Below are 23,291 nucleotides of genomic sequence, written 5' to 3'. Positions count from 1 at the left end.
AGTTGTGAAATGAAAACGTGATTTAAAAGTGCACATCAGTTTAGATCTGGTCATTTAAAAAGTACCACAATAAAAAACAACAACCCAGACACAACTGGGAATACAGCATGTAATCAGCAGCACTGGTAATGTTAAACAGTGTTAAAGTGACTATTCTATTGAAGAATCCTTTAGACATGTTATTGACCACCACAGAGTGTTTATTGATTTATAAGGCAAATGAGTTAGAACACCTACATTGCTTATCTCCTAAAAGTTCTCTTAATATTTTACAGAACTGAGACAGATATCTCCAAGAACTCTCCCATGCTCACATACAATGAAATGCCACATTCTGAAGTGCTAATATGCAGGTGACATTAAATAAGCATTTCCATCTCAAAGACAAATTACACTAAGTCACTTTATTATCCAGAAAATCAGAAGCTGTTGGAAGCAAAATTGTTGTTAATTTGTGAGAGTCATTTTGAATCAATACTATGTCATGTTTTTCTAAACATGCAAATTAACAATATCTTATCATTATTCCATTTTTATGATAGTACTTGATATGATTGGCTTTTTATTCTGCTCTTCCTTTGACTTAAGCAATATTTCTGTGGCAAATCATGTCAATTGTTGGAGACTTAATTAAGGTTAGAGGGAAAAGGCTCTAATTTTCTAAGGTTTTCTGCTACTCAAGCTGATATCTTGCTTCAGGTTCAGGTTTATTGATTGTGTTAATAACGCTAGGGCAAAATAGCCTTTATGTGTTAAGTTTAGCATACTTCATTAATGGCAAACACCCTTCATAATTTTCTAAACTGGTGCTGATTTGAGGACATTACTTTCACTAAATGCAACAAAAGGATCAATCACGATATTAAAATTATTTCTCATGAAATTCAAAACTACTATCACGGTTACAAAATATGTACTTGAAGAATAAAAGAAGAGCCCTGAAAGCTTATGAACCTCTAGCTGCAGCAAGTGCCAAGGAAGGCAGGGTCTCTTCCCTACTGATACCATCCCAGTTCTCTCCACTTACTACTTTGAAATTAATATGGGAGATAGACCCTATAGGCAAACTGAATGATTCTCAGTGGATTAAGATCTGGTCCACCCGTCCCTTTAGGTCTGTGTCTGCTAACATTAGAGATAATTTTTTAAAGGTGGTCCACTGTTGGTTTTTAACCCTGGTTCAACTAGCTCAGTGTTTCCCAACCTTGTGCCTCCAGCTGTTTTTGGACTACAACTCCCATCATCCCTAGCTAGCAAGACCAGTGGTCAGGAATGATGGGAATTGTAGTCACAAAACATCTGGAGGCACAAGGTTGGGAAACACTGAACTAGCTCATATTGTAAGATGTGGTTCCCTCCTATGCTGGTGGGACTGTAAGGCAGTGTTTCTCAACCAGTGTGCCTCCAGATGTTTTGGGACTACAACTCCCATCATTCCTGACCACTGGTCTTGCTAGCTAGGGATCATGGGAGTTGTAGTCCCAAAACATCTGGAGGCACACTGGTTGAGAAACACTGCTGTAAGGTATGAGGAACATATTGGCATACGTGGTGGGGATGCAACTATGTACACAAGTTCTGGAAGCCAGTTGTAATGGAGATTGGTATTATTGTTGCCAAACAAATCATCTTAGACACTAAGCCAGGGGTAGGCAACCTGAGGCCCCGGGGCTGGATGCGGCCCAATTGCCTTCTCAATCCGGCCCACGGATGGTCTGGGAATCAGCGTGTTTATACATGAGTAGAATGAGTCCTTTTATTTAAAATGCATCTCTGGGTGATTTGTGGGGCCTGCCTGGTGTTTTTACATGAGTAGAATGTGTGCTTTTATTTAAAATGCATCTCTGGGTTATTTGTGGAGCATAGGAATTCGTTCATCCCCCCCCCCAAAAAAAATATAGTCCGGCCCACCACCTGGTCTGAGGGACAGTGGACCGGCCCACAGCTGAAAAAGGTTGCTGACCCCTGCACTAAGCTATGCCTCTTAGCAAATTTTGATAGTTCCAATGCTGACCTTCATTCTCAACAATTAATTTTTATCTGTTGGTTGCCACTCATCTAGTGATCTCTCAAGGGTGGAAGGATGCATTTTGTCATTCTATGGATCCATGGTTTTAAAAAGTCATGATAAACTGACTCATAAAATACATGCCACCAACTTTGCTTCTGCTTGACCAAACAATCTTGTGATTTGCACATTCCCACTAAATAGGAGTTTAATTGGCAACATTCATGAATATTTGTATGTTTGTTACAAATATGAACCTTGTATTCCACCATGGAATATATTTTAAGTCACTCATTATTTTTTAAATGTTATGAGCAGACCAAAGCCTGCATTTATTTGGTTTTCCTTCTGTGCATAGTTGAAAACACTCATGGAAATTAACTCTCCAAATAATATCTGATTCCTGAAATTTGCCATCTTTCAAGGAGTGATTCATTATTAACCAACCTCAAGAGACTGAAAATTCTGAAAGGAAAAATCAGGAAGATCAATAGGAAGAGACAGCTTCAGATTTTATTTTAAAACTGTATAATTTTTTATACTATATAGTTGTCAAGGGGAACATCGGTTACAAGGATGAGTTTTTTCAGCCTCGAGGGATTCCATGCTGCATATACTAACAGATTTAAGTTAACTTCCTAAAGTAACTCATTATATTCTTCAAAGCAATATATATGCTGAAGAGTAATGGAGAAACCCTAAAACAGGTTTAGGGGTGGGAGGAAGGAGAGGGTGGAAAGTGCTGTTGTCGAAGTGGAAGTCATTCTGTGTGCACATACGGCTACTTAGTACTACATTGAATACAACCCTTTGCCCACTTCTCTAAAGGAATTACCAGTACTCTGCTCAATCAATGGATGGAAAGCAATGCCTAATTGTTGTTTATAAAGGGTTCCCCCCTTCTTTCTCCTTTCTTGGGATTAACTGAAAAACTGCAATAAAATATTTTTCAAAATACCCTCCCAAAACATTTTTAGATGTACACACATGTACGCACATGAGTGAGCATGCACACACTGTTTTGCATTTATCTGCAAAGATCCCTTCATAGTAATATTTCTAGCTACACATTTGCCCATGTTACAGTATGGTCAAGCAAGAAGCATATTTCCATCACTGTATGAGCACAGTTCTAAGGCAGGCAGAGAAATGGAAAGAAGGGCTGCAGCCTTAAGACTGCTCTGCCCATAGTCTTTCCTCACATTCTTAAATTCTAGAATGGTGAAAGATAATAGCTGGATCTCGATGTAATCATAAATTATGGTTTATTATTAAATGAAGTATTGGGTCTGTCAACTCCCTTCCCCACTCTTCAGCTAGGCTATTAGAAGATTGGAAATTAACCACACAGTTTAGCATTATGTCTGAATAAATAGTGGCTGGTCTTAAAAACTGTTTGTGAAACAAGCCAACTTCCAATTATGGTTTATGAACCTGACATGTTTCAATAAATCATAGTTAAGATTAACCATAGTCCAGGTTCAGGCATAACAGTAACTTGTGCATAACTGAAAACAGATGTGAAAGCTTCTTATCTCCTCATGGCCAGAGGAGGATGGGTACGGTAGTAGTTAAGGCTTGTTCAAGTAACAATAAACCATCATTTATCATTATGTCCAAATGGTGTTAATAGGACCTTGACATTTTGGGTGGTATTAAACTAACTCTCTGCTCATTGAACAAGGCCCACTAGTGCAATGGGACGTCCCCTGTTTCCTCTCCCTGTAAATCTGCTCTAGAGGATTGAAGAAACCAGCAGAACAGATTTAGCGAGCACATGTGGGGAGGAGAGGGAAGGGTCTTATGGGGCAAGGGGTTTTGCTTATACTAGTCATAAAGGTAAAGGTAAGGTAAAGGGACCCCTGACCATTAGGTCCAGTCGTGACCGACTCTGGGGTTGCGCGCTCATCTCGCATTATTGGCTGAGGGAGCCGGCGTATAGCTTCCAGGTCATGTGGCCAGCATGACAAAGCCGCTTCTGGCAAACCAGAGCAGCACATGGAAACACCATTTACCTTCCCGCTGTAGTGGTTCCTATTTATCTACTTGCATTTTGACATGCTTTCGAACTGCTAGGTTGGCAGGAGCTGGGACCAAGCAACAGGAGCTCACCCCGTCACGGGGATTCAAACCGCCAACCTTCTGATCAGCAAGCCCTAGGCTCAGTGGTTTAACCACAGCGCCACCTGGGTCCCTAGTCATACTAGTCATAGGAAGACTTTAAAAGTGTTCAGGGCATGTGTCCATTCATGACTGCTGGCAGGGCCGGATTAAGACCTTTAGATGCCCTAAGCACTTAAAAGATTTTGGTGCCCCCATATATATCTAATTCAAAAGATAACTTTTGAAAGATAATAAACCGTAAAATAAAGAAATATTTTTAAAAGGAAATAAAACCCACAGTAAGAAGGAAAATAATGTTTATTTTTTCTGTATTTGTATAATGTTTATTTTTGTTCAGCTATACTATATTTTCCATGGTAAATCCAGCAATGAAACATTTCTGTGGCGTCCCTTCCCTTCCCTCCAGCTCTGAGCACTGGAAATGTTATTTAACCACATGCATAACCCATGCATATTCTGCTGCCACAGAAGGCCTGAAAGGTTGCTTTAAAATAAATTTGAGTATCTCAGTTCTGCATCACATTATCTACTCTCATTGTGACTGCAAATAATCTTAGAATATGTGCAGTTTACACTATGAATTGCCATTTACTAATAAGCATTCAATGATGCAATACTTACTGGCTCTGAGGATATTCTCCTTACTGCTGCACCTGGATTGGACCTGTAGAGACAAGCACACAACTGGTGAGGCAGAACAAACAGGCACAAGTCACCATAGAAATTTAATGGGCAAGCTCCTGGGACCTGGAGATAGAGGCTTTACGCTCTTTTTTGCACTTTACCATTTATATCTGCTACATGATACATACTTGAGACAATTATTGGTTGACAATCTTAATCATACATAGGCATTAAAAATAAACCAACCTATAATAGAACAAATTTTGGTTAAATAAGTAAGAAAAATATTTCAAGATGTATATTTAACTTTAATGACAGATTTAAATTCAAGCTTCATTATAAATTGTGATAGAAAGGTGACTAGTTCCAATTCTTGCATTTTACTCTAAATCACACAAATACAGTATTTACATGAATCTAATGCACACATGTTTTCAAAAACTGGAAACCAAAAATTTGCTATGTCAGCAGTGTTTTTCAAGCTTGCAATCAAATATAATGTGCTATCACATCTAATGCACACCTTGATTTTCAGGATGTAACTTGGCGTGCATTACATTTGAGTAAATGTGGTAGTACAAAAATATTAACATATTATTGAAGATACTTGAAGCCTATTTTAATCAATTACCTAGGATATAAAAATAAGATAATATGAGAATAAATTGTTGGGTTTTGGTAACTTTTTACAACTTAATTTCATAAGTGTATCAATTATTTTTCATAGGAATATCAATAAGAAAGGTAAAGGGACCCCTGACCATTAGGTCCAGTCGTGACCGACTCTGGGGTTGCGCGCTCATCTCGCATTATTGGCCGAGGGAGCTGGCGTACAGCTTCCAGGTCATGTGGCCAGCATGACAAAGCTGCTTCTGGCGAACCAGAGCAGCACATGGAAACGCCGTTTACCTTCCCGCTGTAGCGGTTCCTATTTATCTACTTGCATTTTGACATGCTTTTGAACTGCTAGGTTGGCAGAAGCTGGGACCGAGCAACGGGAGCTCACCCCATCACGGGGATTCAAACCACCAACCTTCTGATTGGCAAGCCCTAGGCTCTGTGGTTTAACCCACAGTGCCACCCGCGTCCCAATATGAATAATACTGAGGTACTGATCCAAGGTACGACTGTAGCATCTCTTCAATATGAATAATACTGAGGTGTTTAAAACTACTTTGAAGAGATACTACAGCCGTACCTTGGATCCTGAACATCTTGCAAATCAAACATTTTGGCTCCTGAAAACTGCAAACCTGTAAGTGATCGTTCCAGTTTGCGAACTATTTTTGGAAGCCAAATGTCTGACAGGGCTTCTGCAGCTTCCAATTGGCTGCAGGAGCTTCTTGCAGCCAATCATTAGCCGCACTTTGGTTTCTGAACGTTTTGGAAGTCGAATGGATTTCCGGAATGGATTCCGTTCAACTTCTGAGGTATGACTGTATTATTCATCTGCTTTGGTAGTATTGTTTTACATTAAAAATGCCAGCATAAACACTGCTCCTACTTAAGTCTATAATATGACTTGCCATTAGGGATTTTTTGGACAACTAGGCAGAATGTATTACAGAACTGTACAGTATATAGAATCTATATGAAACAAGGACCTTGTTTTGATCTTTCATTTACTAGACTGTCCTGGATATATTGCTAAATCATAGTTTAGCAAAATGTGTACAAATGCTGCAAGACTCAGGCTTGTGCACCCTTCCCCTCTCCTTTGCACTTCTAAGATAACCAGAACACCATTACCATAACACTGAGAACTCTGGTTAATTTTAACTCTGGTTCAAACAAATCAGGATGAATTAATAGATTACAATACTGAGTTTGGAAATAGAGGAGAAAAATGTGAAAGCAGATCTCCTCTTCTGGTGTGTCAGAGGACAAGTGTGATGGAGAAGTATACAAGCCCAAGGCTTCCCACAGCTCATGCTTGTAATTCTAAAACCATGGTTTGGTGTTATATCTAAACTGGCCCACACACTGTTGAATCTACACAAGTGTTGTAGAAATATTTGGAATAGATGCTCAGAAGACCAATGCTTTGGGAGTGAGCAGATAATGCATGGATACCAGTGCATGAATATATTTTAGGAACCACTAAAAACATTTGGATTACCATTTGAAAGCATTCCTTTTGTGCAATTCTAATGAAATTGTTTATGATATACTAGTAATCTCAACAATTATAAATAAACTATTACAGATGTAATTTCCTTAAATCTATGAATAACAGGACAAATATTTTTATTCTTGTTAACTGTTCAATAATGCATCAAGGAGGGAAAAAATGTGAGTTAGATTTAAGTACTGTGTGAACAATGACATACTTACTGGATTTCCCTTCCAGGGCCAAACAATAAAATTTTTACAAACATAAGACATACCACTTGACTCATTTCAATGGAGAGTGTCAAAAGATATGTGAATTTGTTGGTGCACACAGAGAAGTAACCACCCTAGAATTCACACATGTAAGAGATCTGTGCAGGCATTTATGCACATACGGATCTCTGAATCTGGGAGTAGAACTTTCTTATGTTCTTCTAAAGACTCAATGGGTCTTCAAAAATATTTGGAACTTCTGAAGGAAGAAAGGAAAAAGAACATCTTAAAATTCAGGTTCCAGATTGTATTGTAGATTTACCTGTAAATGAAGCACATTTGATATTTAGATTACTAAGAGGAAAAAGCAGGAGGACTGTACATTGTTCCTGCAATTCTTTTTGAGTAAATGGACATATGAATTAATTAATATTGTAAATTTAATTTAATTATAAACCTCTTTCTTCTGTTCCACAGCAGCTTGCCCCAAACACATATATCTACACAATGAGTTGGAGGTCTACATCATTTATCACAACTCTATTTATTACAATGGAATACATTATGACAATAATGTTGCAACTTATAGTGGCTTATGGTTGTCCTTCCCTGAAAAAAATGTTATGTTTTAAAGTAACAAAAACAAAAGAAACCCACCCGTCTCCACCAAACATTACAATTATATTTTAAATAAAATAATGATGCCACATTTTGGCCCACAGTTGGTCTCCCGTCCCAGGTTATTGGAATCAAAGTAATATAAATTCTAATAACAGAGGAAATTGTTATATTGGATCTATCATAAAACAATTCTGGACCAAAGAGGTAAAATGGTACATGTGTGCACTGTGTGTGTGTGTGTGTGTGTTGGGTTCAGGTTCCAAATATGTGGTATGCAAAAAATGGTGCTGTTTCTAACTAGTGGAAAAACAAATGGGCAAGATGAAAATAACATAATTAAAACACACAGACCTAAAAGGAGAGAAGGTACAAGAACAAAATACAAACACAAGACAATCTAGAAAATGATGTATGGAAATATAAAAATGATCCATAGGGCACAGATAAGAGGGCAGATGGTAAAAACAATACTGAAGTAGTAAAAATGGAAGTCAAGAGAATTTGCAATGAAGTGTAAAAACAGAAGGAGCCCAAAACCATAGCGCAAAGCTAAGTTTGCGAATGGAAAATAGCTCCTTTGAGCAGTAATAGTTACTCTCGAGTCGTAGCCTCTATTCCTCCTGAGTTCATCTTTAAGCCCTTCCAATTTATAGTGGAGCTAGTGCATGGACAAAAACAAGAAATTTATAATGAGCAAAGCAGCTGAGACTTGTAGGTTGACTCATCTAATATTAAAAAGGCTCTCAGACTAACACTCTAGCCATGTTGAAAAGGAGGTGGCAAAAATGGATAGCTGGTTTTAAAAGCAGTGTCTGAGAGGAATTTTCTTTTGCAAATACAAATTACTTAAATGACAAATCTGTGGGCTGTTTTGGAGGCCTCGGGATTTCAAATAGGCTCATTCAAAATGGTTTTAAATGTCAAAAGAGACCACATTGTTCCAATACATGCGTGTCTTAATTAAAGAACGGCTATAGGACTTAGGGGAACAGGAAGAACATGTGCCTTGTACTGTTCTTCTGTACTTCTGTGCATAGTATGAAATAGAACTTCTGAATCTCTACCTTTATCCTCCTGAAGGAGGGAAAGGTTGTATATCTTACTGCAAGGTAAGCAGCAAAAGTTCTATTTTAGAAGCTTCAGGGAAGCACAAGAACAGAAAAAAAAAATGAATTTCATGCCCCACTTGCTTATCCAAACCATCCAAAGCTACTGTAAGACTTGGTTCAAGTGTTATGCAAACTGTGAACTGGTATGGCTGCTTCCCATATCATTCTGGTAATGTTTGAAAGGAAGTGATTATGTGGACAGATTTAACTGATACTGTTTCTTCCCATGCTTGTGTAAACATCAGTGTGCAGACATATGTACACTGAAATTCTCTATTTTGTGACACTGCAGGATATCTAGGCTGCAGTTCTACGCATTTACCTGGGATTAAGCACTGTTGACTACAGAGGTCCTGGAACACGTAATTAAACAGCCAGTCTGAGCACTTAGAAAATGATGCTGTGATTACTAAGACCCAGCATGGGTTTCTCAAAAACAAGTCATGCCAACTGAATCTCATTTTTCTTCTTCTTTTCTTACAAGCTTGGTGGATCAGGGAAATGTTGTGGAGGTAGTGCATCTTGATTTCAGTAAGGCTTTTGATATGAGATTCTTCTGGATAATCTGGTAAAATGTGGGCTGGCTGAGGTTAACTGTTAGGTGGATTTGTAGCTAGTTGAGTGACTGAACCCAAAGAATTTTCATTGTCTTGGAAAAAAGTGACAAGTACAGTGCTGCAAGGTTTTGCCCTGGACCCATTGATGTCCAACATCTTTATAAATGACTTGGATGAAGGTATTGAGGGCATGCTCATCAAAGTGGCAGATGACACCAAACTGGGAAGGGTATCCAATTCCACAGAAGACTGAATTGGGATTCAAGATGACCTCAACAGATTGGAGAACTGGGCCCAAACTAACAACATGAATTTCAGTGGGGGAAATGTAAGGTTCTGCACTTAGACAGGAATAACCAGCTGCACGAATACATGACGGGGGTTGCCAGTAGTACATGTGAAAAGGATCTAGGGCGTCTTAGTAGACCATCAGCTTAACATGAGTCTGCAGTGTGATGCTAGAGCAAAAAAAGCTAATGCTGTTCTAGGCTGCATCAACAGAAGTATAGTGCCCCTATCAAGGGAAGTAATGGTGCCACTCTATTCTGCCTTGGTCAGACCCCACCTGGAGTACTGTATCCAATTCTAGGCATCACAATTCAAGAAGGATATTGTTAAGCTAGAACGTGTGCAGAGGACGGCAACCAAGATTATCAAGGGTCTGAAAACCAAGCCATATGAGGAATGGTTGAGGGAGTTGAGTATGTTTAGCCTGGATATGGTTAGCCTGCTTTCACTGTTTTGAAGTTAAATTAGTGCACTCTTGTTATATTTGTGTTTTAAACACTGAGGAGCACTTCTTCCACAAAAATGAGCATTAATCCACAAGTGAAATAAAACACTTAAAGCAGACAGAGAATGGTTAAAACATACTTGCTAACATAGCTACCAACTATGATAGATCAAAATCATGAAACATTTGACAGCAAAAATGTTTTTTAAAATCCATCTCATTTTTTATTGTAACATTAAAGTGCCTCTGGGATTAATGCTACAAAAGAAATTATATGAAAAATCCATGCTAAACATGAAAAATTAAATAAAAACATAACCAACCGCATCAAACCAAAACCACAGTTGAAGAAGAAAGCAGAGAGAAACCTTGAACATGTGACTATAATCTTTAGAAAGATTCAAGAAATTACTTACCTTTTATAGATCATAACAAGATTAGCACAGGGCAGGTACAATTAAAAGCCAAGAGTCAAGGTAAAATGAATTGCTATACAATGATGAAGAGTTTTGAAGCCAACATGATAAGCTAACTCTTATGAAGAACATTTCAACTCACATTTAATACAGTACAGAGGACACTGACAACAATTTTTTTTGCCACTGACAGAGAATAGTGATTTTGTTCAAGAGGAATAGTGGAAAGCTAACCCATAATCTATACAATTTATGGGAAAGCTTATAATTCATCTTCATAGAGACATGCAGTATGTGGAACCACCAGTAGAAAAGCAAATTAGTAGACATATACACACAGTGTTGACTAAGATATAGGAAAGGGTAATGGATTATCTAAGCTATAATGAAGGAAGCAAGAGAAGCAAAGCACAGCAGCAAGTATGAAGTGAGAATTTTATTTTAAATTTATGCATATTTATTTAAGTCTGCACACAAAATATTATTCATATAATATACCACAGGTTGTGGCTTTGCATAAATGCAGAACTCTTATTGCCCTTCATACAATATTAAAGTTGGTGGCAAAAGAGGTATATTTTCATATAGGTACAAAGTTCTTCTGCTGAAGTTTTCATTGAGCACAGAACTAATCCTAAAATTTATCCCTGAAATATAAGATCTTAATGACTGTTTTCTTTTGTTTAAATGCTTCACTTGAATAAAACTGGTATCTATTATTTTAGCAACATTCAAGCTTCACCAAATGTTGATATTTGGGATTACGTCTCTGAGAAATACAATCTATGAGGCTTTGGATGAAACTGACACAGTGCCACCAGTAGAAGGTGTTCCTTATTCAGCTGGCAAGTTGTTGTTTTGTAAAATTTTGAAGGAATTTCTACAAACATCTCTTGCCTATGAATGTTCACTTTCCAAAAATCACTTGACGTTGTTTTTGTCATGTCCAAAGTAATTTGTAAGTTTGGAGACATATGAAAATACCTGAGGCATATAATAATATATCAAACATGGAGCAAGTTACTTGTAATAAGAAAGATTAGTTTTGTGAACTGCAGTATATGACATTTTTATGTATCTTCAGAGATGGATAATAACTGAGTGAGTGTACTATGTCAATTAAATATTAAAAGATATACCGTATATTCCGGCGTATAAGACGACTGGGCGTATAAGACGACCCCCAACTTTTCCAGTTAAAATATAGAGTTTGGGATATACTCACTGTATAAGAAATACGACCCGGCGTATAAGACGACCCCTGACTTTTGAGAAGATTTTCCTGGGTTAAAAAGTAGTCTTATACGCAGGAATATACTGTAATTAGTCCCCCATATGATTTTTCTTTCGAAACCTTTCATCTCTTAAAATGAACATTCACTTGATAAAGCAACCGAGAAATTTCGTTGTTCCCGCAAGGGGACAATGACAATAAAGTATTCTATTCTATTCTATTCTATTCACTTCAGTCCCATCTCTTTCATAAATGTCTTTTGTGTAAGTACCATTGTCAGGATCTCTTAATCACTGAAGTAGTGTTTAGAATCCAGTTGTGCCCTTGCATTCACAGAAAGGCTTTTGACCCAGTTGATCCACAGTAATGGAAAAGGAGGGGAGGCAACTTTTGCGGCTTGCTCTTTTTCCTTGCAACCTTATGGTATCGCTGCTGAAACAGCTGCCCACGAGGGCCGCTGGGGGTGCAGGACAATGGCCCGCGTCCTGACCGTGTCTCCCAAGCCTCCCCCGAGCTGCTGCCGTAAGGAAGGGAGAAGGGGGGGAGGCCGCCAGCAAAGCAGAGTGCCTCCCCCCCGGAAGCAGCCCAAGAGTGTGGGGCAATGGTGCACAGCCTGCCTGCTGCTCCCAAGCTTCCCCTATGCCAGCCATAGCTGCCAAGTTATCCCTTTTTTAAGGGATTTTCCCTTATGCTGAATAGGCTTCCTCGCGAGAAAAGGGAAAACTTGGCAGCTATGATGCCAGCTGAGAGAAGAGGGAAGAGGAAATGCCACTGGCAAAGCGGTGGCTCCCCTCCCAAGAAGCAGCCTGGGAGTGCAGGGCAACAGCCCGCACGCCGCTCCCAAGCCTCCCCTGGCGCTGGTAATAACAGGAGGCGGTAGAGCCAGGAGGCAGGCCACACCCGCAATTAAGCCTTGAATTTTAAAAGTGCGGCTTATTTGTGGATGCGTCTTATATTTGGGCCAATATGGTATCTCCTCTTCTATTACTGTATGCCTCCGCTAAATCAAAGACTCATCTGCAAATGGAAGGACTCTTGTGGAAGAGCATCATTAGAGACATCCATGAAATCTTACAAAATCTTACAGAATTATATGACCCTCATAATGTCCCCCCCCCCTTTTTAGCCGTTCATAGTTGATTAGCTGAATAAAACCTATTATTCAGAAGAATCTGTCCTCCTACTGACAACCTGCAGGCATGCAGATAGGTATTGACCTGCATGTATTTTTAACATTAGCTATATTACTTGGTGTAGCTATTCTGCCTTAAAAATACATTGAAAAGATCTCAGAATGGTTTTTATCTTTAAAAAAATAAAACCCTCAACACATCACTGAGGTATAATGGCACAGATATGGGATAAGTTGTACTTAAAAACATTATTGATCTGATTTTTAAAAGTCGTTAATTGCCCCCTTAAATACTATTTGCTTGAAGCAGGACTACACCTTTCCTTCATTATATTTGTATGCTTACCAAGCTAGTAACACAGGATTGAGGCTAATTTCATTTTAGTGCTAAATCGCATTGCTCCAAAGTAATCACCCACACATAATACGTTGATGGAAGAAGTGCTGTGACAGGAGTACTGATTGTTTTTCAGCAGGAATATCAACTCAGGATCCATCAAAATACCAATAAAACAAACATAGAAGTTCAAACTTCTGAGTTTTTATTGGTTGATCTTAAAAGTACTTTATAGGCCAAACACATCGCATTAGAATGGGCCGGAACATTGTAGATTCCAGAATATTGATGCAATACGCTTCTGGCAACTTAATATGTTGGTGAAGCAGCTAGAACAATCTATTTCTACACATTTTCAGGGACAGGCCTGTGCTTTCCTACTAATAAAGTAAGAGTGATTGTAAGCACCATGTAAAAAAGATTTCAGAAAGTGAAAACGGTCAAACAAATTAATGCAGTTTCTAAAACCATTAAGGGTAACAAACACCTGCTTGATAGGTCACCTGTCAAAGTGGCCTGGGGAAGATTCACCCCTTCTGGATTCAGCCCTCTGGCTTGATCCATTTCCCCATCTCTGGTTTAGAAACTAAAATTGAATTAATGCTTGCTACACAATTACCATATTTTTCCATGTATAAGACTATATTTTTTCCTAAATTTTTGAAGTTTAAAATAAGGGGTTGTCTTATACATGGATAGTGCATACTGCATTTTCTTAATTTTGAGTCCCAAAAAATACATGTTATACATGGAAAAATATGGTATCTCCCTTTTTAGACTATAGTGGCCTCCCTTCCCTAAAAAGAAGAAGATAATTTATTGGAGGTGTATAGTACTGGGCATTACTCTGTCTTCTTGGAGAGGCAGACATACATTTTCTCCTTTTGTCACAACTCTAGGAGACTGACAGATATATATGTCCTACTTTCCTCCTATATCAATCATGTTCATGGAAGTGAGGCCTATTTTATTTCTCAAGCAGCTAGGGAAAGAAAATAGTAAACCATATTTCTCCTTGCTTCCATGTGCAGCCATATATCATGAATTCTTGTTTTGGTCCCATATAAAAAGTGTGTGTCCCCTGATTTCATCTAGATATAGTTAAGTCTGAACTATCTATCAGGGAAGAAGAAGTTTTAATAGATATTGGTGATGTGAAAAATGGATCCATGCTCAAAAACTTTATGTAATATTTATTTTAAAGAAGTAAGCCCTCTTATCATTTTGGGAAAAAGACGAGAAAAATCACCAACAATAACTGCATATTAAGATTGATGCTCCCAAATCCAGTAAGAAATAATAGGTATCTAATATACTGTAGATCTATTTAACAGTTAATTTTAGATTGAAACAGTGTCCGAGGGATTGCATGAGTTGTTTCTCCCCCCAAATTATATTAACAGTTAACAGGCATTATCTGGCAGTAGTCAGTGGTTGACTCATCTTGAATAAAAGCAGGCATAAAATTAATACCTCATTAATCAGAAGAAGGGTGGGAATAGGGAAAAGAAACAAGATCATACAAATATAAGTCTACAATACAGCACGAAACTGATTTATGGGCTGAGGGTGACTAGATCTACAAAAATCCTGCTACATGAAATGAGCAAAGGTAAGGGTAGTTATATGATGTAAGTGGAGAGGGTGTCTAATAACTTGGGTTGCAAAATGGAGGATAAATTGAATATTACATCAAGTACAGCATTGCGAGATTACACAGATAAAGTTAAGAGTGCTTGTTTATTATTAGTTTGGTGGTTATTGTTGCTGAGTTTGGAGAAAGAGCTCAGGTATTAAGAAGTTTGATTTAAAAGTGCACATGATGGGAGCTAAGAGAAGAATGCTTCCATAATAAGTAGACATGATTAGCAATACAGTATAGTATAATTTCCCATTGCCCAGGAAGCTAAAATAAATATACAATTATAGTGTTTTTATGTTCTTCTGAAAATACCAAGCAACATTTGAATTTAGAAAGCATAGAGACATAGGCTTTTCACAGCATTGGAAAGAATAAATGAATCACCCTAGTCCAATTCCCTGATCTAAGACTGGATATTTTACCAGATCACCAACAAAGTCCTGACCAATATTTTATATACATCTTTCCCAAAAAGTATGTAAATATCTAAGTTAGGATGGAAATGAAAACAAAAAAGTAAAGTTGTCCATTTTAATTGTATGTACTTGGGGGGATATTTTTCTTTCTTAACTTGCATACTGTGCAATAACTATGTCTAAAGTGTGGTGTCTAGGAATGGATTAACTGCTCAGTTTCTCAGTTTGCAGTTCAATTCACACTTCCACAACAGTTTGCGATTTTTTTCATAAAATCCTCATGAAAAATTTATCAGAATTTTAGTGTTGATTTATGTCCTAAGACACTTTTGTTTGTAGTTTTGACTAATGTACAGATTTTTGCAAGCAAAGTATAATGTATTTTTGTGTGCTATTCTCACCAATAGATAATTTTTATTTTATCTCATAAAATTTATACAGTGCTTGATTTAAAAAATCTCAGTGGTTTACAAAAAAGATAATACACTAACAATAATTTAAGGCTTCCAAAAAGTTAAAATAACAATAAACTAAAAACTCGCATTAACTTTCTCAATATGTGGGTAGGCTTGTCTACAGAAAAATGTTTTTAGCAGGGGCCGAAAGGAGTATCAGTGAAGGCACCTGCCTGATATCAATAGGCAGTTTTAAAGTGTAGGTATCACAACACATTTTTATACACATCTTTTCTTAGCATATGCGAGTTTCAAAGGAGAGCTGTGTTTCAGTTTGTGTATTATATTGGAAAGTGTGAATTAGGTAGTTTCTTGTTGAAACTGAAACAAAATCAAATTTCTTTCCCACCCCTAGTGGTGTCCTGTAAGGGAAGAACAATTGCATCCCTGGATTTGTGTTACGTCTCAGCCAGGGAAGTCCTCATCAGAGGAGGGTGTCATGTCAAGGTCTGCAATATCTCAAGGACCACCTCTCACCATATGAACCAGCCTGGATCCTGTGATCTTCATCTGAGGCCCTTCTTTGTGTGCCTCCTCCATGAGAGGTCTAGAAGGTGGCAATACAAGAATGGGCCTTTTCTGTGGTGCCTTCCCATATGTGGAATGCTCTCGCTAGGGAGGCTCACCTGGCACCTTCATTATGTATTTCTAGGTGCCACGCAAAACAATTTCGCTATAACCAGGCTTTTGGCTGATTAATATTCAACAGGCTTTTAAATGTGTTTGCTTTTATTATGTATTTTGCATTCTCATTTTGTATTTATATGTTGTGAACCGCCATGTGATTTTCGGGTAAAGGGTGGTATACAAATGTAATAAATAATAGAACAACAATAATAAAATAATGTCCCAGACAGGAAAGTCCTCATCAGGATAGGCCCAGAAGGGCCCAGGCTTGTACCTCTATCTGGAGGTGAGAAGAAGAAGAGTTTGGACTTGATATCCCACCTTTCACTCCCCTTAAGGAGTCTCAAAGCGGCTAACAATCTCCTTTCCCTTCCTCCCCCACAATAAACACTCTGTGAGGTGAGTGAGGCTGAGAGACTTCAGAAAAATGTGACTAGCTCAAAGTCACCCAGCAGCTGCATGTGGAGGAGCGGAGACGCGAACCCGGTTCACCAGATTATGAGTCTGCCGCTCTTAACCACTATACCACGCTGGCTGGGATCCTGTGATAAAGCAGAGGAGGGGCCGTCTATACTCAGGGTGAGTTCAGCCTCCATCACTGAGACTGAATGGGTCCCAAGTCCAAGGGAAAGGTGGTGCCTTAAACACCAGATAGAAACCCTAACTTCTCCTCTTGCCTTACCCTTTGTTGTGGAGCTTGACCTTGGACCAGTCCTGGATACAAAACCCCAGAAAGAATAAGACAATTCTAAAATGTATTTATTGATGTGTGTTTTTCTCTTTTTAAATCTACCAAAGAATAAAATAAGAAAACAAAAACAAAAACGGGATTAAGGGGTTTTCTCAGGACAGTGGAGCATGTGTGTCCCATTGGGTGGTGGTGGCGGCACTCAGCCTTCTTCTGTTAAGAAATGCTCTATGCGGGGCTGGAACAAAAAATGGGGAGTCGAGGAGGATCAGTTCGGGTGTGTGAGAAACATTCCTATTTTCATCTGAGGAATGTTGGAGTGTGTGAACTTATGCCTTAAACAACTGCTCCCTCTTCTATTTTCACATGAAATGTGCACAAGCAGTTGAAAGCAGTTGCTCAAAGAAAAAAAAAGTTCCACAAGGCATGTCTAAATTCTTGGGCATGCCTAAGATAGATATTTGGATCTCAGATACTGACATTAGATAAACAATAAAAATGTTTGGATAGACCTGAACTATACAATAACCAACTACTATAAAATATAAATATTGTTTATTAATGAGCTATCCCCTCGAGTGAAACTTGCAAGGGGTCATTTCTTAATTAAGTTATTAAAGCTGCAATACTTGCCATCAACCTGAGACATGGTTCCAAGTAAACATGCCAAAGATTACATTGCATGATGACCGAATGAATTAAACAGAAAGCACAGAAAAAAGGATGACAAACTGCAAGGAGTTCTGCATAGGCTTTTAGAAAAGTAGAGGTGCCCTGTAATACAAAACTTCTTAAAACACTCCTTTGAAATAACATTACTTGCAATTTGTCTGAATTAATGAAAAACTCCTAGCTGGGATATCTACATATCCTTTCAACAAAACCCTTTCATAAGCTCACTTTACACTGTACATATATACTATCCCCTACTTTAGGCATCAACCCCAACACCAAAGAATATTTAACAGATACTTAACATGCAATGATGAAATCCTAAAGCATCAAGTAAGCTTTTCTTGATGTAGATTGGTGTGTGGTGTGGCAGTTTGTTATGAGAGGAGTACGAGATTGAATAAAGAAATAGAAAGTAAATGGAAAATGTTATTTTCTAGCCGCTTCATCTGTGTATTTGCACAAGCACACGTGCGTAGGAATTCTGCATTCTGGAAGAAAATAAACATTTCCCAAATGCTACTAAAATTCCTACTAAAGACTGATTGTAATGTGTCTTATATTCAGGCTTAAAAACAATAAAACAAACATAAAACTGTCAAGATGCTCTGGATTTAAATGTGTCAAATATCAGCTTTCAAGCTACTGTGAAAGCCAGTCAACTATTCTCATATCAACCATGTCAGGTCTTTCTAAAGTCATAGTGACCTGAAGACAGAATCAGGATTCAAGATAACCTTAACAGATTGGAGAACCGAGCCAAAACTAACAAAATGAATTTCAATAGGGACAAACGGTTCTAGACAGGGAGGAGACATGATAGCCATCTTCAGATATCTGAAGAGCTGTTACATTGTTGATGGAGCAAGCTTGGTTCTCCTGCTCCAGAGGGTACGACTTGAACCAATAGCTTCAAGTTACGTACATGAAAGGAGATTCCGACTAAACATCAGGAAGAATTTAAGAGCTGTTCGACAGCGGAATGGACTCCTTGGGAGGTGGTAGACTCTCCCTCCTTGGAGGTTTTAAGCAGAGGCTGGAGATTCCTGCATCACAGGGGGTTGAACTAGATGAACCTTGGGGTCCCTTCCAACTCTATAATTCTATAATTTTGGCCTTCTAATCAATATGGAATTAGCTTGATTGATTTCATATATATTTCATGACCCCTTTTTGAAGATGACTCATTTTACTTTCAAATTCTCCAACAATATAAACTGATATCAGAAAAAAAATGCAAAGAAAAATAAGAACTGATTTCCTGGTGTACATTTATGTTTTATTTTCAATCTGAAGGCTGTTGGTAGTTGTGGCTGTGAACAACATTTTATTGCCCTTTTTTCAAGCCAGAAACTTTTAAAAGATGTATACAAAATACTGAATTTTAAAAAAAATCAACTTTATTTATGATGGTGTTCCCCTCCCCTCAGTGTCTTATTGCAGGAATTTTACAAACAGTTTCCCCCTCCTTGTTCTGTGAGAGGCAACAAGGCACTACAGGGAATACTCAACTCATCCACATTTATTTTTTCATTGTACAAAATCATATTGGAAACTGAAGGATATTGTTCCTAAAGTATATTGAAATGATATAGTTTTGGCAGATATATATTTGACTGCTGCTGTGCCTTCCGCAAGCAAACTGAAAGGCTTCCTTCATTATTTTGTTTCAGCATTTTTCAAACACAGCACATGCAAGAAGCCAGAAAGAGATGGATAGAGTCACAGGAAAGGGAAAGCTGAAGGTGACAGTAAATGGCTGTGATACAAAGGCAGATATATATATATAAAACAATGTGTCCACTGAAAACTATCTATGGGGAGTTTCATAAATAAGCACAGTGTGGACCATCCAATTACATACCAATTATAGACAACACTGTATAAAATACAGAGCTGAAGGCCAAGTAATTTTATACATGATTGCAGCTAATGTGATTTAATATTTTAAGTGAGAAAATTTTAATGAAATGTCATTAAAAAAGAATAGATATATCTATGACCAAAAGAGCTACCCTTAATTATGATTGCATGTTTAATAAAGTGTGTATTAAAAGTCTCCTTGACAAAAATTATACATAAGAGAATTTTCAGCAAAGGGTCAACCTTTCTCGGAGATTACTAAATTCTACCATAGCTAATAATAAAAGCCAATATAGAGTGTCATAATATAGGTCCTGCATACTAGGAAACTGGAAAAGCAGAACTTTAATGGTCCAGGACGGACTTGGAGGCATATTGAAAGTGTAACCCTATTTAATGCAAGTAATCTATAATGCTTTGAGATTATGAAACATTTTAGTGGAGTTAACCACTAATAGATATTTCTATATAAAACAAATCAATTAAGCTACAACACAGCTTGGTTGCAGCTATTCAGTAAGTTTATTTTCTTTTGGGAAAGGCTTCGGAATTCTTGCAAATTGTCTTGTCTCCCTTACGTTGTCAGAACTAAATTTCTAAATCAGAGTTTTCTGCATACTAGAACTAATCTCTTCTAAAGTTGTGTGTGTGTTCAGATGCACTATAACAGAAATTTATAGTACATATCAAAACCACGAATCCATACAATAGAGCTTGCTGTTGCTTTTGTTTTGATATAGGGTGTTATTTAACTATATGTATTATGCCACTCAATTGTAAGTTACAAAACTATAAAACAATGAAATTCTCAAAAATAGTTTAAACTGGTATTTAAAAGCATTCTCAATATGATTTAAATGGGCTACTTTTGTAGCCCAAAAGTGATAAAACACATGTCTGATAGCCTTGCCTGAACAAAATATATATTTAGCAGGCACTGAGAAAAATACAGCAAAGTTGCCTGCCTGATGTCAATAGGCAGGGAGTTCCAAACTGTAGGTGCTGTGGTACCTGTAATAGTGGCAGTTTCACAGATCAAAGTGGTTAAGTGTACACATATGGGGTAAGGTGATCCCACAAGTCAACTGGTCTCAAGCTGCTATGGGATTTATATATAAATAGTAACATTTTGAACTCGGCCAAGTAGGAAATGGGCAATCAGAGCAGATGTCTGAGTTGAGATATTATATTCAGACAGAGTCTCACTCTCATCAGCAATCATGCTTCAGTATTCTGCATTAACGGCAGCTTCTGAACCAAGCACAAGAGAAACCCCACACATAGTGCATTGCAATAATCCAATCTTGAAGTCATCAATGCTAGTCTTACTCAGGACTCAACACTAACTCAATTCAGAGTAGACTTACTGAAGCTCAAGGGCATGTAAGTTTATTGATTTTAATGAACAGGACTTAGTTGAATACAAACCTTAGTTTAGTAAAGCTGGAATTCAATGTGTGAAGTGAGGTATGTATGCAGGGAACAACCAGGGCACGGTGTGTGCCAGAGGGGCCGTGTCTCTGGGCATGGATTTTTGAGGGGGCACGAAGCAGGCACACACGTGTGCACACGCACATAGAATTGGAGGAACCAATGCTCGTGGAGAGGAGCACCAGGCAGGGTCATGCTGGGAGTGCTGGTGTGGGGGCACTTGCTTTGCACTGACCAAGTGCCTCATCAACTGGCAGGGCTTCCCCCCGCATGGGTGGGCAGGGCTGGGATGCCTCAATGGGCTCCTCCACCCTATGTGCCCTGCCCCTCCAGCACACGTGTGCCCGCCCCGGGCACTCACGCCACTGGGAAACAAGATTTGCTTGTGCAACAAGACTCCCCCCTTCATCATCAACCCTCCAGAGCAGATTTGGGGATGCACAGGCTGCAGAGGGGATCTCATAGTGCAAGAGGACTTCATTTCATGCATGCATCAACTTAGTTGGTGCCCTTGGTCTTTGAAGGAAATATTGGGGACTGCACAGAAGCCAATGCAAGGGCTCCTGCTAGCACTGTAGGGCTTCCCCCCTCTCCTCCCCTGTGCGCCTCTTGTGCCTCCCCCAAATCTGCTCTGGAGGATCAGGAGAACCCGCAGAAAAACATGCAGGGAAAGAAGAGGGGAGCATCATTTTGCCTGGCAAGCATAAATGCTTGTGCTGATAGAACAATCAGAACAGTGTCATGTTGAATGCTTACCTATAGCTATTTTCTTGGTAGAGGCTCTTATTTCACTCAATATAAGGAACTGATAATTTATGGAAAGATCCCATACTAATACCCTATCCTGTAACTATAATAGACACTCATTCTGTTAAGTCCAAGTTGTTGTTGTTTCTTGGAAATAGTTCATTGTGGTTTCTTGCAATTTAAAGCTCTCATCATTTTAATGACATGGGTGAAATTAACTTTCAACAAGCTTTAACAGCATTGAAAGTTTGCGATGCATCATGATGGAACAATTCCAAGAACATGAATATCCATCAGGATCAACTATAAAGGAAGACATGTAAAAGTGACTTTTTAAAATGCAAGAAGATGGGAAAAGGGGCATCTGCTAATGCAAGAATATGCATAGTTTCCCACAAACAGTGTTCACTAGAAAAACCAAAGAAACAACATATGCATCAGCAGATGTCTGTAGAGAACATACTATACTTTAATCAGTCACATAAACCCAGCAGATTAATAAATTTGTTTAAGGAATCAACAAAACGTATTAGGTCTATGTTCAGTTCAAAGAAGACATAAAACTCATGTAACCCGTCCTTTTGGAATATAGTCTTCTCAGGAGTTTTAGTTTTCCATGAAAACACACATAGAGGTTCATTTTCCAAATGTCAGTAGTACAGTCCAACTGTTGGCCTTGCAGTCAGGGAATGGCTTTTGATCCAGTGCATACCTCTGGTAATGGAACAAGGGGTGAGGCAATTTTTGCCAATTTTTTTCTCCCCATGCAGCCTCCCCTCCAAAAAAATAATCTGCTCCAGAGAGCCGGGGGACCCTCCAGAACAGAGTAGAAGAGGGCTGCAAGGGGAAATAAGGAAAAACAAAACAAAAACCACCCCAAGCATCTTTCCCTCTTCTGTTAGCAGAAGTGTCTACTAGATCAGAAGCCCTCTTGTGAGTGCAAGATATGAAACTGTTGTATTTCATGCCTAACATGTGCAAGTGCTTCACAGTGGCCAACCAAATGCCACTGGGTTTAGATTATGGTCTTCCTGTTTGTCTCCAGCAGCTGGTGTTCAGATAAGCACATCAACTAAAGCAACAGTTGCCACTGCTTATTGTAGTGATTCTAGCTAAGTCAAGACTAACTAAACCTGTTTTCAACTTCTAATATTTACTTTGGGTCCTAGTAAGGGGCAGGAAAAAATGAAGCTCAGGGTGAAATGGCTCAGGGTTGTTATAGGGATTAAAAAGCTGACTTGATCATAACAGAGGTTGCCAAAATATTGAGTAGTCTCATTAGTCCATATCCCATTCAATCAAGGGAAACTTGACAATAAACATCTGGCCTACTTAAGAAACAAACAAAGCAAGCCTAGTTGGGGTGGGGCAGATAAAACCTTGTTCTACAAGTTCTCATATCATCTTAATTTGAAAATAAAGGTACTAATGGCTTCTGTGTTTTTAATATGGGGGAAAGGAAAGCCACATGTATTCAAAGTTCAGGAAAGCAGTGGTAAAAAACGCCCTAATTCTAGCCCTTTCAATTGT

General features: G+C 38.4%; 1 protein-coding gene across 41 annotated transcripts in view; it reads right to left on the bottom strand.

Moving 5' to 3' along the window:
- Window positions 1-23,291, bottom strand: part of GPHN (gephyrin) — a 223,035-nt gene that overhangs the window by 34,159 nt on the left and 165,585 nt on the right. For all 41 annotated transcript variants that reach the window (XM_060274044.2, XM_060274051.2, XM_035113931.3 and 38 more), the window contains one exon: window positions 4,754-4,796. In XM_060274044.2, coding sequence (XP_060130027.1) covers window positions 4,754-4,796 — 43 coding nt within the window. The remainder of the gene's footprint in view (window positions 1-4,753; window positions 4,797-23,291) is intronic.

The sequence above is a fragment of the Zootoca vivipara genome, chromosome 1, assembly GCF_965207765.1.
Source record: "Zootoca vivipara chromosome 1, rZooViv2.hap1.1, whole genome shotgun sequence".
Taxonomy (NCBI): Eukaryota; Metazoa; Chordata; class Lepidosauria; order Squamata; family Lacertidae; genus Zootoca; species Zootoca vivipara.
Note: the sequence above shows the minus strand (reverse complement) of the source record. Positions and strands in the feature narration are given on the sequence as shown.